Source organism: Lethenteron reissneri, chromosome 45 (genome assembly GCF_015708825.2).
Source record: "Lethenteron reissneri isolate LAM-NWPU_2019-01 chromosome 45, ASM1570882v1, whole genome shotgun sequence".
In the NCBI taxonomy this organism is placed as follows: Eukaryota; Metazoa; Chordata; class Hyperoartia; order Petromyzontiformes; family Petromyzontidae; genus Lethenteron; species Lethenteron reissneri.
The window spans coordinates 4,539,248-4,560,466 of NC_083823.1; the positions used below are offsets into that span (position 1 = coordinate 4,539,248).

At 50.4% G+C, this 21,219-nt stretch overlaps 1 protein-coding gene across 2 annotated transcripts in view; it reads right to left on the reverse strand.

Moving 5' to 3' along the window:
- Positions 1 to 17,038, reverse strand: part of LOC133353829 (TSC22 domain family protein 2-like) — a 102,906-nt gene extending 85,868 nt beyond the window's left edge. Inside the window, exon 1 of one of the 2 annotated variants that reach the window (XM_061570251.1) lies at positions 13,161 to 17,038. In XM_061570251.1, coding sequence (XP_061426235.1) covers positions 13,161 to 15,976 — 2,816 coding nt within the window. In that variant the 5' untranslated portion in view covers positions 15,977 to 17,038. The remainder of the gene's footprint in view (positions 1 to 13,160) is intronic. The other variant, XM_061570252.1, reaches the window with a different exon arrangement.
- Between the last annotated feature and the right edge of the window lie 4,181 nt (positions 17,039 to 21,219).

Consider the following 21,219-nt stretch of genomic DNA (forward strand, 5'->3'; position numbering starts at 1 on the left):
GGTGCATCAATAACATTGATTGTGTTTTTTATGCTCACGACGGAATATGCCTAACCTCGGAAACTATGCCTGAACAGTGCTTTGATGAGTGGCTACTATTTGCACCTGATTGTCTTAGGCAGCAGATGACGACGGAGCAAAGTCTATTGTTGCATGGTACTTCTGTGTTCCCGCGTTTATGCTCCCCACACTGATCAATGTGGTCTGGTAAAATAACCCCCGTAAACCCAGCAGTGGATTGTCAAAAAGGTTGTACACGTGCATATGTTTTATATAATTTGTGCACACGACCCCCTACGGCCAATGTAATATTTTAAAAAACCCCAAACCTTTTTTCAATTAAAGTGCGACCCTGAACGATGACAATCACTGTACGGCGGGTGACATCTGTTACACGGCTAACGGAGACGCATCAGAAAAATTTGACAGCGCCGCAACGCAGACCCAGAGCCGCTTTCAGAGAGCCCAAAATTACGTGACGCTGGAACCCACGGCGCAAGCCTGGCCCCTCTGGGCCATGAAGAAGAGTCATCTCACAAGGGGAGAATATGAGTCCGCACAGAATTTCCATCAGAAATTAAATGCCACTACAAATGTTCAGCATAAATTCATATTAGAGGAGACGTACTTGCTGAACTTTATAATGCAATAAAGCAAAACAATCCGGCACGCTTCAATCATTGACAGAACCCTAAAATGAGAATCCTGGGCTGCATAAAAGTTCACTTCGACACCATCTCTCACGAAGTTTGACGGTGTGCTTTGCGTTAATCGAGAAGTTTTTTTTTACAGAGTTACAATAATCAAGTGTAGCGCAATTTGAGGCTGGGGGGGGGGGGACACACAGATATCCGTCATTGTAATAGGGCTGCCCCCCTGCAGGCCTAAGCGCCATTTAACAAGTGACTGAGCAAGGCCATAAAAAACCAAGGAAGACATTCATGGGAGAAACGTCACGCCTGCCAATGTTCACAATTCACCTGCCAAACAAGGTCGACTAATGAAATATAAATAAAACGCGTCGCGACTCGGGCATTAGTTTAACAAGCGGGGATTTACAGTCAGCAGGTAGCAAAGGTGAAAATGCTCCTTTGAATCTTCACTCGCGCAGTCCTCTGAGCAGGCACCAAACGTAACGATTCCTCGTCACCCTTGACAATTTGATCGATTGCCATCATTTGCGGCCAGGGATCAATTCAGTTATATCCTATGTTAGTCTCGTATTTTTACATCTCATTTGTATTGTTTATCTTTGTCTAATTTCTACAAGTTTCTTCTATTTGCAGAATTGTTACCTGAACAAATTTGTACAAACATCTAATCGGCTCCATGCTCAATCGACCATGGGGTGATTTGCTCATCTCACGTACGCAGCTTGGAGCCAGTGGCAAAAATTTCCACATTGCTATGGCGGAGTCTATCACGAAATGACAACCACTACCAATAACTCAACAAAGTGGTACTCATTTTATCAATGCCAAAGAAATGAAGGGCAGAATCGAGCCACAACCTGGGTATGAACTCACAACCTTCAAAGTGCAAGACGTTCACTAACCGCTGCGGTACCTGGCTTAAAACTCGCATATAATTTTCATAAATTGACAACAGTCGATTCTGAATGCTCAATTCAAAGCACGTATCGTCAGCACAAGAATTGATTTCGCTCAACGAATCGATTCACAGTCACGTGCCCACTCCTGAGCCTGCCCAGCTCTTTTGCTGTGCCAGTTCATGCAACTAAGAAATAAACTCACCACCAACTACTGCGACTGCCGGTCAGAAGGTGACAACCTCCGTTGTACACATGTACACGCACAGCCCTTTTCGTCAATCCACCGCCGGATGAGGACCTTCCCATGCCGTGCGGTACGTGTGGGGGTTATAGTTACTCGACGTATAAGAATTAAATTTTTTATTCGAGCAAGCCGACGTATTCTCCTCCTCGTAGAGCAAGCGAGTGTTGTGATCTCACAGGGGTTAGATTTCTGGACGGCTAAGTCACGGAGGAGTTCAGATGCTGAGGGAACGTGCCGACAGCTGCCGACAGGGGTGACCTCGTGAGAGCCTTCAATGTCTAATGACTGTGGAGGCAACAAAAACAGCCTGAATTTAACCAGGTACTCTCGGCCAATGTTGTGATTCGTAATTGATTTTTGGGTGCATGCGAAATTTTAATTTGTTTGGCTATGTCAGGGCGGTGCAGGGTGCTGCAACAAATCTTGGCCAAACCCCCAAAAAAATCTATCTTGAATTTTAACCCGGTACGTGCCTTCAAATATAAAAAAAATATATGTGTGCAGTTCTGGTTTCAGCGAGGTTCGACAACCGCCGTGTTTTACTTCTGTTGCATTTCCATGGTCCAAGAGGCCACCCACCTCTCGTGAACACCATCTTTGCAGCTTAAATTGTATTTCGCATTTGTAAAAACTCGACAACTGCAAGTATTTGTGCTATTCATACAGAAGTTAAATGTGTCGCGGTAGTTCAACTTCCCTTAAACCAGCGCCACATAAATTTGAAAAGAAAAATGTGCGAGCACGTACGTGACCGGATTAACAAGATGTTGCCGTACACTTGGCGAGACCATTAATAACGCGCGCCGGCTGGACAGAACATCAGCTCCGAGGTAGTTGAAGGAATGGAAGAAAACAGATGAACGGCATGTCTCTACAGTGATCCAGCGGCACCCCTCTCAAGCAGGCAACCACGGCAAGCCGCCCAAGCCAATCCATTCAGCGAGCCCTGGCGCTTTACCTCCACAAAATATGGCTGCCCTCGACGAAACTTTTCCCTGAACGCTTGGAGGTAATCCGAGACGCCTTTTATCTTGATTGCCCACAGAAATTCTAGTTACCAGCGACGTCTTTCCACCCTTTCGTTTTCGACGCGCTCGTAAAACACGGGGAGGCCAGCCAACAAAACAAACACCAGTCTCCGGCGGAGAGGGGCTCACCACTGGAATATTATATAATGAACTACCCAAAAATACTTTGCAAAAAAAATTTTCCTTGAAAAAAAAAAAATACACATCTGTAAGTCAAACAAAACTTTCTTAAGCCTGCGCGTTATCAACGACGGGCTGATTTAATCTCGCGGGCACGTTCGGACGTGCGCTCCTGACCGCGATCCGTCTCACCGAGGCAACACGCTCGCGCCGCGTGCCATGGCAATGGCACGTGCTGACACACGTGCTGTGGCGATGGAACGTGTGCTGACACGAAGGGGCCAAGTTGTGGAGCTTTTCCACTCCATAAAAACACACACATGCGCGCGCGCACTCTCTCAATCACGAAAATGGTCACACTCACTCCTGGAAGCCCTTAGGGTTAAACTTCCAAATACATAAATGTATTCCCAGCACATGACAATGATAATAAGAATCATTAGCGGTGATAATAACCATCATCAGCCATGATCAATCCACTGCTGGATAAAGGCCGTCGACAGTCTCTCTCGGTCCCGTGACGCTACAATCTACCTAGTGCCTGCAAATTCAGATTATTCTGGTCTCATTAGGTCTCACCTGGTTAAATAAACTTCACACAGGCTACACAGGCCGACTTCACTGCTCCATGTCCGTAGCGATGAACATCCAAGGGCACGCTCCCTCCCTTGACTGCCCACTGCGTCGTTCGTTTCAACCACCGGGCCATCATCCCCCCTCCAGAGACGCGTCCTGCTGGAGCCCCACTTACTTTCCGAACAGCCAAAATTACATCTCTAATCTGCATATGTCATCCAATGCACGAGGTTCCTTATTCTGTCTCTCATTGTAATTCCCCGGCATGCATCGTCTCTCCATGCGTCTCTATGCACTGTGGTAAGAGTACAAAGAAGACATTCCGTTCAATGCTCCTTCAGAAGATACTAGCACATGTTCAATGCAATAATCCCGTTAATTCAAACATGTTCATTAATGTTTGTAACTCTGCATCCACTTTCGCATCGGCAACTAGTTGTTCTCCCTTTGTTTATCCCAGGTGACTATATTTTAAGGTGATCGTGTCAAGTCACAGTGGGTTCCCACACGACTCAATGCAGGATTTGTTTCCCACCCGCAACCAGCAAAGGATATAAATTACTGTAAACATTACTTTTGTTATGGTCAGATGCCTTATTATAATTATTTAATCTTATATTCGTCATCATTGGCAGACCGACCTCATACAACCGACCCTGGAGGCTGGGGGTGGGGGGATAACAACAAGGAGACCTTTAACGCGGCCGTGGAAATGATGGTCATTTTCCAGTTGCCGTGCCACCACTCAGAGGGACAGTCCAGAACAGGAGCTGTTGCACATGTATGACACATGCTCAGTATCTGGAGGCATTCACATTCGATCACTGAAATCACCTGGCCACCTCAGTGGAAAGTACGGCAGTCGGTGGCCAGTACAACACAACTTGACAAGGGCCTGTTGCCACAAAAAACTCAAGCCCTCTCCTTTCTTGGGGTAAAGGATTTGTGACGGTGGTTATTGTATACCCGCACCTCCGATTACCACGGTTGGCTACGTACGGTGCGAAATAAGTTCAACGTACGTACGTATAAACCACTACGAACAACGATTGCATAGCGCTCGTGATACGTGCATCGAATAGCGCGTGCGACGATCGGTTGGATGAAGTTCGTGTTGTACGGAACGATTTCACGTGACTTGAACAGCCACCAGAATCACGACAATGTGCCACAATCTTAAAAATATAGCTTCTTGAAACAAATCACTACCTGAAATTGTACAGGGAGGGGCGGGGGGGGGGGTAGAGATGCAGGGGGGGAGGGATATCATTCCACGCCTCGTAGTAATAGTTACAATTATTCACCCAGGAATATTCACTGAATCTGGACAAACTGGAGTACCCAGGCCATAGGCACAGGATGAAAGACTACACACACTGCCGCCTCCATCGTGGCCACCCCTCCAGCCTAGGCTTACAACGCACCTGTTATTCCTAAGCAGACGCACATCCAAATACTAACCAAACAAAATCCTAGGCTTGAAATCTGACGAGATCGGGCACGATCAAAGCAATACGGTCATCGGAAGGATGCAGTCTTACATATTGAACGTGCCGCAAAATGCAACACTTGTTACGTAAGCGCTTCAGAGTTTCACACCAGAACCTGTTCCGCCAGGTGGCTGTGTTAAGTGAAAGGTGGTCCGAGTGACCAACCGCGCTGCACAGGCGTTTCATCTTCCGTTCGCAGAAAGGTTTGAGGGCTGTTGTCTTTTTTTGTTGTTGGGCCTGCCTCACCCTTAATGCCCCAGGGGGTCACAAGAAACATCGGTAAAATGCCCCCACGCACTTGTCTGCTCATCTCAAAGTAAGTACACGATTCGGCATGTGGCGTCGGTAAAGCTTCCATCTGCAACGCCTTGAGCGGAGGGGTGTAGCGCACTCAAAGGTTTTTCACTTGGTCGGGAACCCATGAGTGATCACCGACTGCACCCATTTCCACGAAAAGCCCTCTTGCCGATTGTGAGCACGCCATAACATCACGACACTGAGAGTCAAGCAGCAGCATGATACAAGGGCCATGAACCGAACGTCTCAACATCACGGAATTGTTCGGCATAACACCAAGCGGGGTGGTGGCGTGGGCCCAGGGTAGCGCGCGTTCAGCCGCTCGCTGCGGAGGGTTTGCACCGCGAATCTGGCCGGCCACCCTGGTTATTACTGTGAGCGTTTTGACCTTAAAAATCCACGCCGTCTGCTTCAGAACAGGGATTATGTATGTCTGTTGGGACTTCTTGTTCGCACCGTACGTAGCCAACCGTGCGGGGATTGGAGCTTTCCAGAAAGAACCCCTGAATTAATCTGGAAACTAGTTCTCAGACCGAGACAACCCAACACTATACCCTACATTTCCTAGAAGTCTGTAGAAGAGACGGCCGTGTCAATAGGTGACTCTTGGCCCCAGGGGTGGAGGTTACTCAGAACTCTAACCCTTTGCCAGAATCATCTTTTAGTAACATCACCTGACAAAACATTAGGAACGCACCAACAATTCAGCGCAATATGAGACGTCCTTAGTCAGAGCAAACACAGGAACATGCGAAGTCCAGTTGGCTATGTAAACACATTTGTTCGAACTGGTATTTGCCCCCATCAGAAGCAGTACTTATTCAATACTGTACACCTAATAGGGTAGAACAGCGAGGCAGTGGTTCGCACGCTGTCTTCCCAATCAAGCGAACAGAGTTCACTTCCCGACCAATGGCGAATATAAGTGGCGAGAGTGATGTCCGAACCTGGCTTCCGCGCCCCACCACCCCCCCCTGCCATTTACCACTATCAGCTTAATCATCTTGGTGAAGTATGGTCAAAACGACCCACAACCACCGCGGCATGGGGGACAGCCTTTAACCGGCGGCGGATGGACGAAGGGGTGATGAATAAAATGCTTAAATACGAAACATCTTTATCACGCTTGTTGGAACAGCTTGCGTCTTTGGCCCACTATCTCCGGCGGGAGGAGACTGTTCTGCTAGAACTACGAGACGCAAACTTTGCGCTTTTTCTCGTGCTTGCCGGTCACGCGCAGATCTGCTCCGCGGTTTCACCGTTGCTCGACTTCGCCACATTTTGCCGCCGACTGGCACAAAGGCCTATCCGAACAAGCTGAACGCCGAAAAAGAAGCAAATCGGCATTGCTAATTTGCCGCAGCAGCGTCGGTGAGTTGGCTGGCCATTGCATCACGACCAACGGCGCGTCAGGAAGGGTCTGTTTAAAGACAAGGCGCTGCACACGTTGCCCTGTTACTGTCTAGCTCTCGAATCCCGCTGTTAATTCTTAAATAAACTCAAAACTATACAGCGAGCAGGGCTTAGAGAGAAGCAAATATTTATGGAGTCGATCCACACCTCGCGGGTTAAATTTCGGATCTGTCCCACAACTTATTACAAGCTGTCGCGTATATGTGTGGCTTACGTAGGGGGTTCCCACCCTGTCCCCCCACACTGCTAGGTTCTCACTGGAAGCACACAAAGTCCCCACCCCAAATGAAATATTTATGACCGCGAAAAGAGCACCACAACTTGAGGTGTATCCCTATGGACATTGTTTAGAAAAAGGCGTTGTCCCAACATTCGAAAGCACAACCATCCTGTCACTTTGAAGAGGCTAGTGCTTGTAAGTTCTACGTAAAGAAATTACGATCTGTCCACTGGGCGTTTACAATTTGCAGCCCCCAGGTGCCGTCACAGTTATATTATTCAAGAATAAATCCTCTTTCTATGCAACACTGCATTAATGTAGAACCTATAGTAGCTACAGGGGTCATGATAAACAATAACATGCAACATGTACAACGATTTTAAATAATTGTAAAGCACAATTCGATGCGTGCATCATGCACGAGAGTAAGAATCTATTTCACCGAATTAAGAGATGGATCGTTACAGGCCCAATGCTACGTGGCGAGCAGTAGACATCAGTGCAGCATAATCCAATGCAATACTATACGTCTATGCCTTCACCAACCTGAAATGACCAGCATGGTGAAGTTTGGTGAAATAATCGCCACGACCACGGCAGGCATGGGGATGCATTCATGCAGCAGCCGATAGACACTACACCTACTAATCCCGATATCCATTATATACAACCCTCCAGGCCTCTTTGTTCTTGTATCGACATGCCGCTCAAAGCCATAAACGTAAAATTAGGATTACGCATTGCTGATGTTTAAGCCAAGTGTCACTTGTGTCTTTACCCGCCGGGAGAATAGGGCTTCTCTAATTCCTGTGGATGACAGGGGAAAAAAGAACCCCTGCACCTACAATAAGTGATTTACTGTCAGACCTGCTTGAAGGCAGCCATAAAATCAAAGCCAGGCCGAGCACAGCGAGGGAGCATTAGGGCGGCAGACGTGCCGGGAAAACTGTGCGGATATTTTGCCACGTGCTTCATGGCATCAAGGCCTGCTTTGACTCACAGAAAGGTGGGGGGGGGGGGAAGAGGAGACGGGGTGGGCGGCGTCAACCGTTGCTCCCTTCCCTGCGTGTGCCAATCAGAGAGGACGAGCCAGGCCTCGGGGAGGACGAGCGAGGCCTTGCGGAGCGACCGAGTCACCCGTCGTCGTTCTTGCTTCGAAAGCCGCGGCGCGATAGCGGGCGCGTTAACAATACAATCGGCTCGTTGTGTGAAAATCCATCCTGCGGGGCTGGTGGCACACCGCGGCGATCAGCTGCATTAAAATGAATTTATTCCTTACGTGGGGACAAGAGCGGTTTTTTTTTAGCTGCTCGTGCATAAGAGTCAATTATTTACGATGAACGAAAAACGTTCAGGAAATTTCTCGCAGAAATTACATCAATGCTGGGCTACGTGCGCAGTGAAGGGCAATGCGGAAAATTCCATTGTGGTACTCCTTAGTGCAGGGGTCGGCAACCAAAATAACAAGAAGAGCCATTTCTTTCCAATTCGGTACAAAATTCAGTATTTCAAGAGCCGCAATGCATCTGAGTACATACTGTACTCATCGTCAAGAAGCAGCCCGTAAAGAGCCGCATGCGGCTCCGGAGCCGTAGGTTGCCGACCCCTGCCTTAGTGCATGCCTCCGCATCTACAATGTCCAAAAGCGAGCTGGCAGAAAATAATCACTTGTTGAATCGAATTGTGGCAATGAAGCGTGACCATTCATCAAATCTCTGGTGGGGGGGGGCGGTGTTGGAGGGGGAGTAAGGGGCTGAATTGTTACATGCCACCTGAGCAGGAAGGCAAACTGCGTGTGAGCGACGGTGGGAACAAGTGGAGGAGGAGGAGGAGGAGGGTCGCAACTTACATGCTCTCTTCTAAGCTCAACAAGAGGCCCATAATCGCAAGGGAGGGGGGGGAATCACTGTTAAGGTCTCCACGGCCCAAAGCCTTTCCATCACATGATTACAATGACACATCCTGCCAGCATAAACACGAGCAAGAGGGAGTCGGTACATTTCTTAAGGGACATTTTGCCCACTTCCTATTAACTAACCGGGTGGCTCACCGGTTAGAGCAAGTGGCTCGCAATATAAAGGTTGCAAGGTCACGTCATTTCCTACGGGGGTCAATAAAGCGAATACCAATTTAGGTGAATGTCAAAGTCGCACCTCCGCTTAGCATGGTTTGCTACGTACGGTGCGATAGAAGCTCAATATACAAGTTCAACATACATACGTCATATGGATAGACATATTTCGATTTAAGGCTTTCGTGACTGCAGGGATTCATCTTCTTGGTTCTTTCGGTAAAGTCACGTAGAAGGTAAATAATAAAATAATTAAAATTAAATAAAACATAATAAAATACAATTCTCACTTGTATTTTATTATGTTTAATTTTTATTATTTCCCTTCTACGTGACTTTACCGAAAGAACCAAGAAGATGGATAGACATACGTACGTATGTTGTACTTCTTGAAGCACCGCACGTAGCCAACCGTGCTAATCGGAGGTGCGGGGGAAAGAAACCGAACTAAACACAAAAAGCAGCTCTAAAGAAATGAGTTTTCAATCAAAATTTAAATGTGCATAGCTCCAGTGGCTTCCTAATATTGGACAGTGGTTGTCATATGGATAGACTAACTCGCACCATAGAAATGTTGGATTTTCACCACTGGCTCAGGGCTGTAAATAGAAGATAAGTACCAATGCCTAAATGCTAATGTGAACAAGACATCACTCGGAGTTTAATATTAAGCACCCCCCACCCAATCCTTCAAAATTATACCAATTGTCAAGAATTGATTATTAGTTTTGTTACATTGTCGAGAATGTCTAGCAAAGGTCCATTCACGTACAAGAATGAAATCAGTAATCGATTCTTACGACGCGCAATTGTGTGCCTTTATCTTGAGCGTACGAATCGATTTTAGCCGACTAACTGAAGCGTCGTCACACGCCAACGTCCCACCGTGACGGCGGCAAGTTACGCACGTTACCAAAGCCGGGACGCCTCACAGCGTCTACATTTGATGGCGTGAAATGTTTGCGCGCGTGCGCAAGGAAAGGGGCGGCAGGCGGGTGGGATGGGAGGGGGGGGAGCGATAGGCGAACGGGCGCTGGCGCCACATTAAGCGGCTCGAGTTGCATTCCTGTCGGGCGTTTCGGTGGCGCCGCCGCTGTGCACACGCGCGCACATGGAGGGGGGGGGGCACACGCGTGTGCCGGCCCCCCCGCCAACCCCATAAATTGAGCAGCGCGACACCTGCCAAACGACTTAATCCGGCGAAACAAAATGTAGAGCAAATATAAAATGAGCACAACTGCGCAGCCGCTGAGGGATGAATGCATGGGGGGCACTGACGTCAGCCGTGCGCACGTGACCCACCTCGAGACAATGCGCTGTGCTCGGCTACATTTAACGTTAAACAATTTAAGCCAGAGAATTTACAAATGCCGGCGAGCAGACTGGCTCTATGCTGCTAGGATTTTCGGAGCGACGGCATTGGTGGCGGCGGCAGAGAGAATGGGCAGCGACGTCATCCCGATCGGCGCGCAAGCTGCTCCGGGACAAAGCGGTGCACAGCTGCAAGCGGCCACGCTCGGCGTTAAGCGACCAAATCTGTCGCGGAATAACTTTTGGCACAGCTTGAGGTGTGGGCATGCAGATCAGCGAATTACACGTACATCCGTCCAAGCTGTGGTTTTTCCAAGGGGGTTTGGCGGCTCCGTCCGAATGCACGTGGCCGCTCTCGAATGAAGGGTCGAGCTCTGGCACAAAGTTAGATGCGGCGAGCTGCCCCAGAATTGACCCGGTGGGGTGGGGAGGTGGCGGTTTAAGTCGTATTTTCACTATAATGACACATTCCTCCAAGACAAAAAACCATCTGGTTAAACCCGTGTGCAAGACATATATATCAAAGCTGAGCGGCAGGTTTCCGTGACCAAATTGACCTCTTTGTGCCGATCAAAACATTCTGTTCTCACAAACCAGAACCAGGATCTTATTTCAAGCTGAAAAAGAAAGAGGTGGATGGAAGGCGTGTGGCGGCGGTGGTGGTGGAAGTGGTGGGGGCGGGAGGGTAACATAACAGGTAATCATTTCAGGCTCAGTCAACTTAGAAGATGCTCACTGGGTAAAATATCTGCAGTCAAGCCAGAGTAGCAGGGAAGGGGCAACGCATGCTGAGAGGCACAAGGCTAGGCAAGGCTCTTCCCAACGCCAAACAACACCTTGAAAACCGGCATTAACGTCTCAGCGTGGGTCGCCCAAGAGTTTGAAATGTGGCAACAGGGGGTGGTGGGGAAGGGGGGCCACAGCTATGCAACCCACTCACTTGTCCACCTGCTAATTGTTTAGTTAGCACCGCTCATGCTGTTTTCTCTGGCCCGCAGGAGCAAGTTTTCAAATTCTTCCTTGCCCTGCGCGTCTCGGCAGACGAGCGCTTTGCAAGTCGACAGCTGGAAACGTATCGAGTGTTCAGCAATACTTCAATCTTTGCCACTTGCCGACGGACGTTATTTCCAGCCCACGTTCGTGCTTGAAATTTGATTATGGTGGATGTAATTACAATCATTATTACTTCAGTTTAAACGCTAAGGGTGTACCATCATTGGGTCGCTGCCTTTTGAACCGAAGTCTTCATTCAGGCTTCGTATTGATTTCAGGGTTTTCCTGGTTTACTCCATATTCGACCCATTATATTTTGATTTGCTTCAAGTGTTATTGTATTGGCTTTGTAACTTCAGGTCGACCTCAAAACTTCTAGTACCATCCGTCATTTAAATGACAGTTACGATCAATTTACAACCGACCACCGTCTACCGTTAAGATGCCCGAGAGATTAAAGGGACTTAATAATTGAAGCCGAATGCAAAAAGTTAACATTTTCAAGTGCATGGCAAAACATTGGTGAAAAATCAGAAGAGCATGTTAAGTACTTCGGTTTTATATTCTGAAGAGGAATATCTTTGAAAAGTCAATAAAACCAAAAGTGTATTACTTCAATAAAAGATACAGTATGAGATGTATCTATTTTTTTTATTTACTTGTAAAGTGTTATTTTTCAATGTATCTATGAGACTGACTGTATTTAGAGTGTACCTTTAACTCATGTACCTAGAAGGAAGTGGCGGCCCTTTAACTTTCCACGGCCAGCCCGTGCTAAACCAACATGACAAGTCCCCTAAAAGTGGCCTGTTAGTAACAACACTTGCAGTGTAAAAAGCTTTGGGGGGGAAAAAAGTGTCCTAAAGAAATGACCTTCAGCTCTTGCCCATCTTCTGTCGAAGTGTTGACCAAAGGTTGAGGTTGGAGGCTCTAGTGCTGCTCACTTGCCCGAAATTTGCTAAATCACCATCACAATGCTGCTTTGCTCCCCACCCGAGTCGCTAATAGCTGACTATATATCTTTAATCTTAAACTAGACATTCACAATGACTTCTAAAGTTTTACTCCCAATTCAGACGTGGAAATTTGGCTCATTGGGAAGATAAAACATGCACAAATGCAAAAGTACTGGTCACACCGTCCAAGAAAATTAAACACTCCCATGGGGCCAGAGGGGTTACCGCCTGCCTGACACGCCAACCATTGATTCATGAGCCTCTTGCGGGAAACACACAGCCGACAGCAAACTTTCTCCCTCGTGGCACAAGAAGGCTACGCACACTATGGAAGACATTTTGGCTGACGTGCACGCACAAAGCGCGACCCAAGTTTTGTCCAATTTTAAATCTACGGTGCCACACAACACGCTGATCACTTCGCGACGGTCTCATACCGCAGTCTGGCCAATAGATGTTGGTTGGCTCTCTCCGAAGATTAATTCGCTCTCCGCGTTTTTCCGAAGAACTGTCATCACACTTAAAGCTCGTTGATCCACTTATAAAAACGCATTATACAAGGAGCTCTAAATCACACATTGCAACGTGGGTGAAATACCAGTGACACAGCGCACGAAGCCTAATGCGATGTTGCATCACGAAACCACTTACACACTTTCCACTCTCTATGCCAAGAAATTATACCTTTACACAGCAGCTGTTACTTCCAAGTCTGGAAAAGACTTGGCTGTACACAGTGGACACAGACTGAGAAACGCTTAATGGCCAGAGCAAAAAGTTGGAGATGCAGGCGAACAATTGACACGGCGAAGGAGGGCAGATGAATAACGGTGCACACATTACACTGCGCGCACACTGGCAACCCGCGAGCACGCTTGCGAGCGGTTACCTCTCTTCCTCCGACTCCAGCAGGCCTTGCGTGGCGCCGACAGCCATGGGCAGCAGCTGCGGGATGACAGGAATTCCTCCGGCGAAGCTCTCGCCGTGCACCTCCCCGTGGGCAGCCGCTCCCGACGGATCCTCCGGGTGGCCGCCGGGCAGCTGGTGTTGTGTCTGCGCAACGCTGTACGCCAGAGAGAACAGCGCCTGGCTCTGCTGGTGACTCAGCTGCTGCTGCCCGTGCTGGAGCAGTAAGGAAGCGGCCGCTTGTGGGAGGAAACTGCCGCCGTATCCGCCGAGATCGCCACCGAGGGTGAGAGGATGCTGCAAGCCGAGTGGTAGGGGTTGAGGAGCGGCGCTGCCGGTGGGGGCGCCCGATGCGAGACCCGACACCGGCAGGATCTGCTGCAGGGGCAGTAGCCCGTGCTGCTGCTGCTGCTGCTGTGGTGGCTGTACAACCAGCTGCGCATGCTGCTGTTGCTGCGGTTGAAGCACGGGGCCTGGCGGTCCCACTGGCTGGGATGCCTGCGGCTGCTGCATTGACTGTTGATCCGAGAGCATGGGAGGCTGCTGTTGCTGCTGGAAAGCAGGCTGGCTCAGGGCCTGTTGCTGCTGTTCTGACAGCACGTGTGATTGCATTGGTGGCTGCTGAGAGAAAGCTTGCTGTGGTGTCATAGGCTGAGCCTGCTGTGTCAATGGCTGCTGCTGCTGCTGCTGCTGAAAGTTGTGCTGGTTGATGGCCTGCTGTTGTTCCGACAGCGCATGTGTAGGCATTGACTGCTGAGGAAAAGCTTGCTGTGCTATTGGATGTTGTGTCTGCGGTTGGAAAAGCTGCTGGCTCGTGGCTTGCTGCTGCTGTACCAGAGATGGAGACTGAGGTGGCTGCTGTGGCATCATGGGATTCTGCTGCACCACTTGAGGGGACTGTTGAGGATTATGCTGCGAAAGCTGCTGCCCGACCATCATCACTGGTGGCTGCTGTCCTCCTGGTTGTTGCTGCTGCTGCTGCTGTTGGCCTAACTGAGGCTGCATTGAAGCCTGCCCCATCTGCTGAGCTTGCTGTCCTATTGGCTGCGGCTGTTGCATCACCTGCGGAAGCTGCTGCTGCTGCTGCCCCAACAGTGTCTGCTGGCCGAGTGGTTGCCCTGGCTGAGGCTGCTGGTGGGTCACCTGAGACGCCACTGACCCCTGATGCGCAATGTACGGTTGCTGGGTCGCAGCCGGATTGTGAATCACTTGATGGGCTATGGACTGGGCCGGCTGTCCCAATGCTTGCGGCTGGGGCACACCCGGTGTGGATTGTGGGTGCTGCCCGCCGAGCTGCGAGGAGGCCATAGTGGCCGCGTTCCCTTCACCGGTCTGCGCGGGCCCCGGCATCTGGGTCACCGTTAGTGACCCCTGAGTCAAAGCACTGCCCCCCATCATCGCCTGACCCTGCGGCTGCACACCCATCTGCTGCTGCTGCTGCTGCCCGGCATAGCTCATTTGCTGCGGCTGCTGTGGTGGTTGCGGCTGAGTGGAAGCACTCACCACCTGCTGCATGCCCACGGTTTGTATCGAACCCTGCCCTCCCGCCGATTGCACAAAAGCATTCACATTTGACAGCTGCTGCTGCTGGATATTGTGCCCTACGGTGTTGCCCTGCTGCTTGTTGAACGCCGCGGGCACGCCCGAATTCACCGCGTTAATACCGCCCTGCTGAGATCCGTAATCCAACGAATTCACGCGTGCCAGCGCAGCGCTGCTGGCAGCATCGGCCGCGTTGTAGGACGCGGCAACAACCAGAGTCGTGGCGCCGCTCTCCTTCATAGAGTCGTTCACATTATTCCTGGCGGCCGCAGCCACAACTGAAGCTGCAACAGCAGCAGCAGCAGAAGCGGCGGCGGCGGACGCATCAGCCGCTAACGAGGCGCTCTCTTTCTCGTAATATTCAGTGCAAGTCCAGCGACCCTTTTTGTAGGGCTCGGTGGTGGTGTCCAGCTTCACTACGCGGAAGCGCGAACTGCACACGGGTAGATGGTGGTGGTGGTGGTGGGGCTGCTGCTGCTGCTGCTGCTGGTTGGAGGGAGCTACCTGTGAGGAGGGCGCAGTGGCCACGGAGACGGGAGCCGCCACCATCGCCTGCGCCGCCGGGGGAGGAGTAGCAGGAGGCACCGCCGCCGCCGCCGCTCTGGGAGACGCCACTCCGGGCTGAGCTTGAGCCGAGAACGCGGCCGCCACAGCGGGTCCCGCGACCGTCTGGCTCGAGGGAGGCGCTGCTGCTGGTGCTGTCGATGCCACCGCCGCCGCCGCCGCCGCCGCTGGGGAGGGGGCGACCCGAGTCGGCGCGGTGAGGTTGACGGCCGCGCTGTGCCCTTGAGCCGCCGCGTTGCCGGGCCCGATGTGCGGGCCCCCGTTGACCATGAAGACGCCGCCCTGAGCGTGCACGGGGGTGAGAGCCGGCGTGTCCACGCCCTCGCCCACGTTGTTGAGCGTCTCCTCCGAGGAGCTGCGCTCGTAGGCACCCGGCTCGAAGTCGGCGTTGCGAGAGCCGTCCAAGATCTCCGACGAAATGTCCTCGGTGCGCGACTCGTCCAGGTCGTCGTAGCTTTCCGTGTCCTCGGCCACGCTGTTGGGCTGAGCGGCCGTGACGCTCGTGATCTGGAAGCCGCTCTTCTTCTTGGTGGGCATGTGTAGGCTCTGAGAGCTCGGTTGCTGCTGCTGCTGTTGCTGCTGCTGATGATGCACATGCTGCTGCGGATGCTGAGGACCCGGCACCGAGCCTCCTCCCTCGTCCAAGCCGCCCGTGTTGAGGCTGCCTCTCCGCGGCACCGACGGGTGCGCCATCTTCTGTGGTCACGGTGCGGAGGGGAGTGCGAGAGACACGCCGGAGACCCCCGGCCGGATGGGCGTGTGGGTGGGTGGGCGGGCGAGCTGGCTGTGTCTTGATGAGCCAGATAATAAAGGGCTGGTTGGTTCGAGCTTGACTTAATGAGCTCGCCCAGACTTACGTCCGGGATGAAGCGCTCGCCGGCCAAGCCGGACTGTCTTGCTCTCTATATATCCAGGATGGTTGTCCAAGCCAGCAGGGCTGGCTGTGTCCGTGATCGCTTTGTAAGGCTCGTCGCTCAGGCGTATCCGGTCACTTGGCCTGCCTCTCCCCCAACGAGGTGAGCTCGCTGCTGTGCGGGCTAAACAGGAGACCGCCTCCCTCCCTCCCTCGATCTGCCGCGTTCTCCGGGCGATGTAGACGGTGGCGAGCAGCACTGCCTGCGCTTTTGATCGGTATGATCTTGTCCCAGAGAGAGAGTCCGCTAGGACTGACTGTCCCCGCACTATCTCCCCTTTCTCCCTCGGGGATATATCCCGGCTGGTACAGTAGAAGCACCCACTCTCCACCCTCTCTGCGGGCTAGACGGGCTGCCTGCCTGCCTGGCTGCCTCTCGCTCCAGGTTAGACGGACTGACTGACCGACTGACTGACTGGCTTCCCCGCCGCCTATCGCTCCCTCACCGGCGCGGCCCCCTCCTCCCCGCCTCCTCCTCCTCCTCCCACCTCCGCCGTGTGCCTCCCTCAGGCGGCGCGAAGCCCCACCAGCACCACCACCACCACCAGCACCACCACCACCATCATCGTCATCGTCGCCGCACCGGCCGCCGCGTGCCTCTCCCGACGCTTGCTGGAGTCGGGGGTAGGGGGGGTGGGTGGTGGTGGTCCCCCCGTCGCTGCCTGTGTCTCCTCACCCCTCCGTGTCGCTCCTCCTCCTAGCTAACCCCGGGTGGCGGCTCCTCAACCCCGACGTCTCCCTCCTCCGCTGCTGCTGCCCGCCGCGTCTCTAACACCGCGGGAGCCGCAAGCCTCCGCCGCCTCCTCCTCCTCCGCCGCTAGCAAAGATGGCGATGACTGAGGGCGCGGTGCACGCCGGGAGAGGAGGGAGGCCCCCGCATGGGCGGCCTCGGAGGTGCCTGCGCCGCGCGGGGCCGCGTTGTCAGACTCTGGAGGGTTTCCCTCGCACTCGCTCCTCAGGAGATGCCCCTTTTCAACGTGTGGGAAAAATCGGGCGAGAAGAATTGATGGTTGTTGATGGGAAGCTTTTGTGACTGCAGGGATTGATACTTATTGGGTTTTTTAGGTAAAGGCACGTAGGTAAAAAAAAAATAATGGTATAGTAAAATAATAATAAATTAAAATAACTCAATTAAATCACGACGTTTTGGAAGCAACACAAGCCTCCGTCATCAGGTGTAAAACTGCTCAAGTGAAATTACTGTAGCGTGTGAAGAGAGCTATTCAAGACACGTGTTTTTTTAGAATGAATGACTGATGACAATTTTTATGTTTAATATGCTCAAGACGGGGGGCTTTGCATCCGTGTAAGGAATGCCAGAACGGGAATCAACGCGTTTCTTTCACGAATCTATGCTCCAGCACAAGGAATTCGGCCATTTTTTTTTACGATACAAAGCTTGAGCCATGCTTGATCCATGCTCGAACACATAGAAACCGACCATTTTTAATATGGTCAAGACGGGTGACTTTGCCCCGTGTAAGGAATGCCAGAACGGGAATCAACGCGTTTCTTTCACGAATCTATGCTCCAGCACAAGGAATTCGGCCATTTTTTTTACGATACAAAGCTTGAGCCATGCTTGATCCATGCTCGAACACATAGAAACCGACCATTTTTAATATGGTCAAGACGGGTGACTTTGCCCCGTGTAAGGAATGCCAGAACGGGAATCAACGCGTTTCTTTCACGAATCTATGCTCCAGCACAAGGGATTTGGCCATTTTTTTTACGATACAAAGCTTGAGCCATGCTTGATCCATGCTCGAACACATAGAAACCGACCATTTTTAATATGGTCAAGACGGGTGACTTTGCCCCGTGTAAGGAATGCCAGAACGGGAATCAACGCGTTTCTTTCACGAATCTATACTCCAGCACAAGGGATTTGGCCATTTTTTTTACGATACAAAGCTTGAGCCATGCTTGATCCATGCTCGAACACATAGAAACCGACCATTTTTAATATGGTCAAGACGGGTGACTTTGCCCCGTGTAAGGAATGCCAGAACGGGAATCAACGCGTTTCTTTCACGAATCTATGCTCCAGCACAAGGGATTTGGCCATTTTTTTTACGATACAAAGCTTGAGCCATGCTTGATCCATGCTCGAACACATAGAAACCGACCATTTTTAATATGGTCAAGACGGGTGACTTTGCCCCGTGTAAGGAATGCCAGAACGGGAATCAACGCGTTTCTTTCACGAATCTATGCTCCAGCACAAGGGATTTGGCCATTTTTTTTACGATACAAAGCTTGAGCCATGCTTGATCCATGCTCGAACACATAGAAACCGACCATTTTTAATATGGTCAAGACGGGTGACTTTGCCCCGTGTAAGGAATGCCAGAACGGGAATCAACGCGTTTCTTTCACGAATCTATGCTCCAGCACAAGGGATTTGGCCATTTTTTTTACGATACAAAGCTTGAGCCATGCTTGATCCATGCTCGAACACATAGAAACCGACGATTTTTAATATGGTCAAGACGGGTGGCTTTGCCCCGTGTAAGGAATGCCAGAACGGGAATCAACGCGTTTCTTTCACGAATCTATGCTCCAGCACAAGGGATTCAGCCATTTTTTTTACTATACGAAACTTGATCCGTGCTTGATCCATGCTCGAACACATAGGCTCGTGTATTCATTCGGCCGCCCATTGACGCTGATTGGCTTTCTTCGACATGAACATAATTTATCATCCATTCTGTCGCGGATTCATTTTATCCCATTACAGCACGACTCAGAATATTTATCCATAATACGGGGTTTTTTACACGCTTTTTATTAACTCACCCTGTTGTTGTCGTTGTTGTATCCACAAATCTTGTAACTCAATTTTAACCCACTTCCCAATGTGGTATCGACTGCAAACTTGGTATACTTATGTCATACTGATGACAATACTATATTCTATCATTAAAAAATACATATTTTTAAACATTATTTTTTATGTTATGTTTCAGCCTGGGTCTAATTGTCAGAGGTGTGGACTCGAGTCATGTGACTTGGACTCGAGTCAGACTCGAGTCATGAATTTGATGACTTCAGACTCGACTTGGACTTGCATAACAATGACTTTGTCCACGATAAACTGACGTTGGCTGTAATTGGCCACGGTCGCTTATGTTATGGCAAGCTTCGGGCCACTTCCTGGAGTCGTGGAGTTCTGCCATTACTAGTACAGTTATTTTTTAATATTACTTGTTTTTGGGTTAGATCATCTAAATATATAAATGTGTGGTTAAACCTGCCAACACCCGACACAGCCAATTAGTAAGATTTGTCATGTAAACAAAACGTACCAATTTGCTCAAGAAGGGCTCACAAGTGATGTCATCTCATCTACCCCTCTATTGAAGGAACGAAATGGGAGGATTTCTCCACAAATCTGGCTGTCGCCTGATGAAGCTGGTTGTAATTACTGGCAAAACGTCGTACTCAGATTGTAAAGGCTTTGCTCTCCAACACACCGGTGTGCTGTACTAGTGTAATGAGCGACTTCCGCGACACGTTGTGTAAAGGGTTCTTATTTTTCACACTGGGCACAACACTGGCCAACCTTATTCTTCTCACCCTGAGTACAACACTTAGATATTAACGTCTCTACTGGCTACACACAGACGATCACTCGGCGTGGTCGCTGGCAGGTGGCGTGACGAGGATGGCGATGGAAACCTCGCAGGACATCTTCCACGTGGCCATACGACGGAGAGAGATGACGGCGAGCAGCGACGAAGCCATGACCCAAGAATCCTCAAGCGAACCCCGAGCTCTGGGTCCGCTCCCCCTTACATCCCTCCCAGCAGAGGTCGCAAACGGGTTTAGATTCCTTACCCGTACCCATACCCGGCCGCACCAGGGTCGCAAATGGGTATCCGTACCCAGCCAGGTATGGGTAGCCGGGTATCGGGTAGGGTACGGGTATCGGGTACCCGGTTGCGACCTCTGCCTCCCAGGCATGGCTAGGCCCCGCCTCTGGCCATGCCCTCTCGTGGAACCTTCGAGCAGGTTCCCGGAGCATCTCGGCCAACCCCACCTGTTACCTTTGCCCCAGATACCTCTCCCTCTCCGATTGGATGTTCCCTTAATCATTACCGTACCCGTGTTTCCCTTTCTGGGCCAGCAGGTGTCATTATGTCATTACAACTAGTAACGAATTGGCATGTTCTGTTCACGTAATAAACCTTATTAATTGGCTGTCGGGTGGTGGCGTATTTAACGACACATTTATACATTTACACGATCTAACCTAATAAAAAAACCTGTATTATGGATACTGGTCGCGAAAGCCTACGTGTTAAACAATATATGTGTGCGTGTTTAGTTATCGTACAATCCAGATTGTAAGACGCACTTCACAGTTCACTAGGATATGCGTTCACGAGGAGGAGCAGGGGTCGGCAGTCGCGTTGGGGCTCTTAAAGGGCCTGCTTCATGACGTTATTCCACTCTTGAAATATTCGAGAGTTTTTTTATTTGTACCGAATTCGAAACAAGTGGCCCTTGTTGTTGTTACTTTGGTTGCTACTCCTGACCCTGGATGGAACCTCGCTCGTTTCACGGGGGTGTCGGTTCACGCCAACTGTGGTGGAAAGTCAAACGTAGAGCAGTGCGTCTTATAATTCGGTAGATGCACGCGTGCTGTTGTGCGTAGTTTGGTGCAGCTGCTGGTGTTTTGCTGCTCTTGATATTGGGCGCACAAGCACATTTAACAAATAACAACATTTTCTTGCTGTGGTTTTCACACCTGATGATGATTGCTTGTGTTGCAATCGAAACGTCGTGAGAATTTAATTGTTGAATTTTTATTATTTTATTATTTCCCTTCTACGTGACTTTACCGAAAGAACCAAGAATATGTACTTTGCGTGTTATTTTTGTTTCTGTGTGCAGAGATATAGCGGACTGATGTTATTATCGATGTGTTCCCCATTCGGGTGGTGCATCGTAAAAAGCAAGCACACATTTCTTGTTTTGAGTTGCACGGTGCTTTAAAATTACTTAAATCACCAAGATA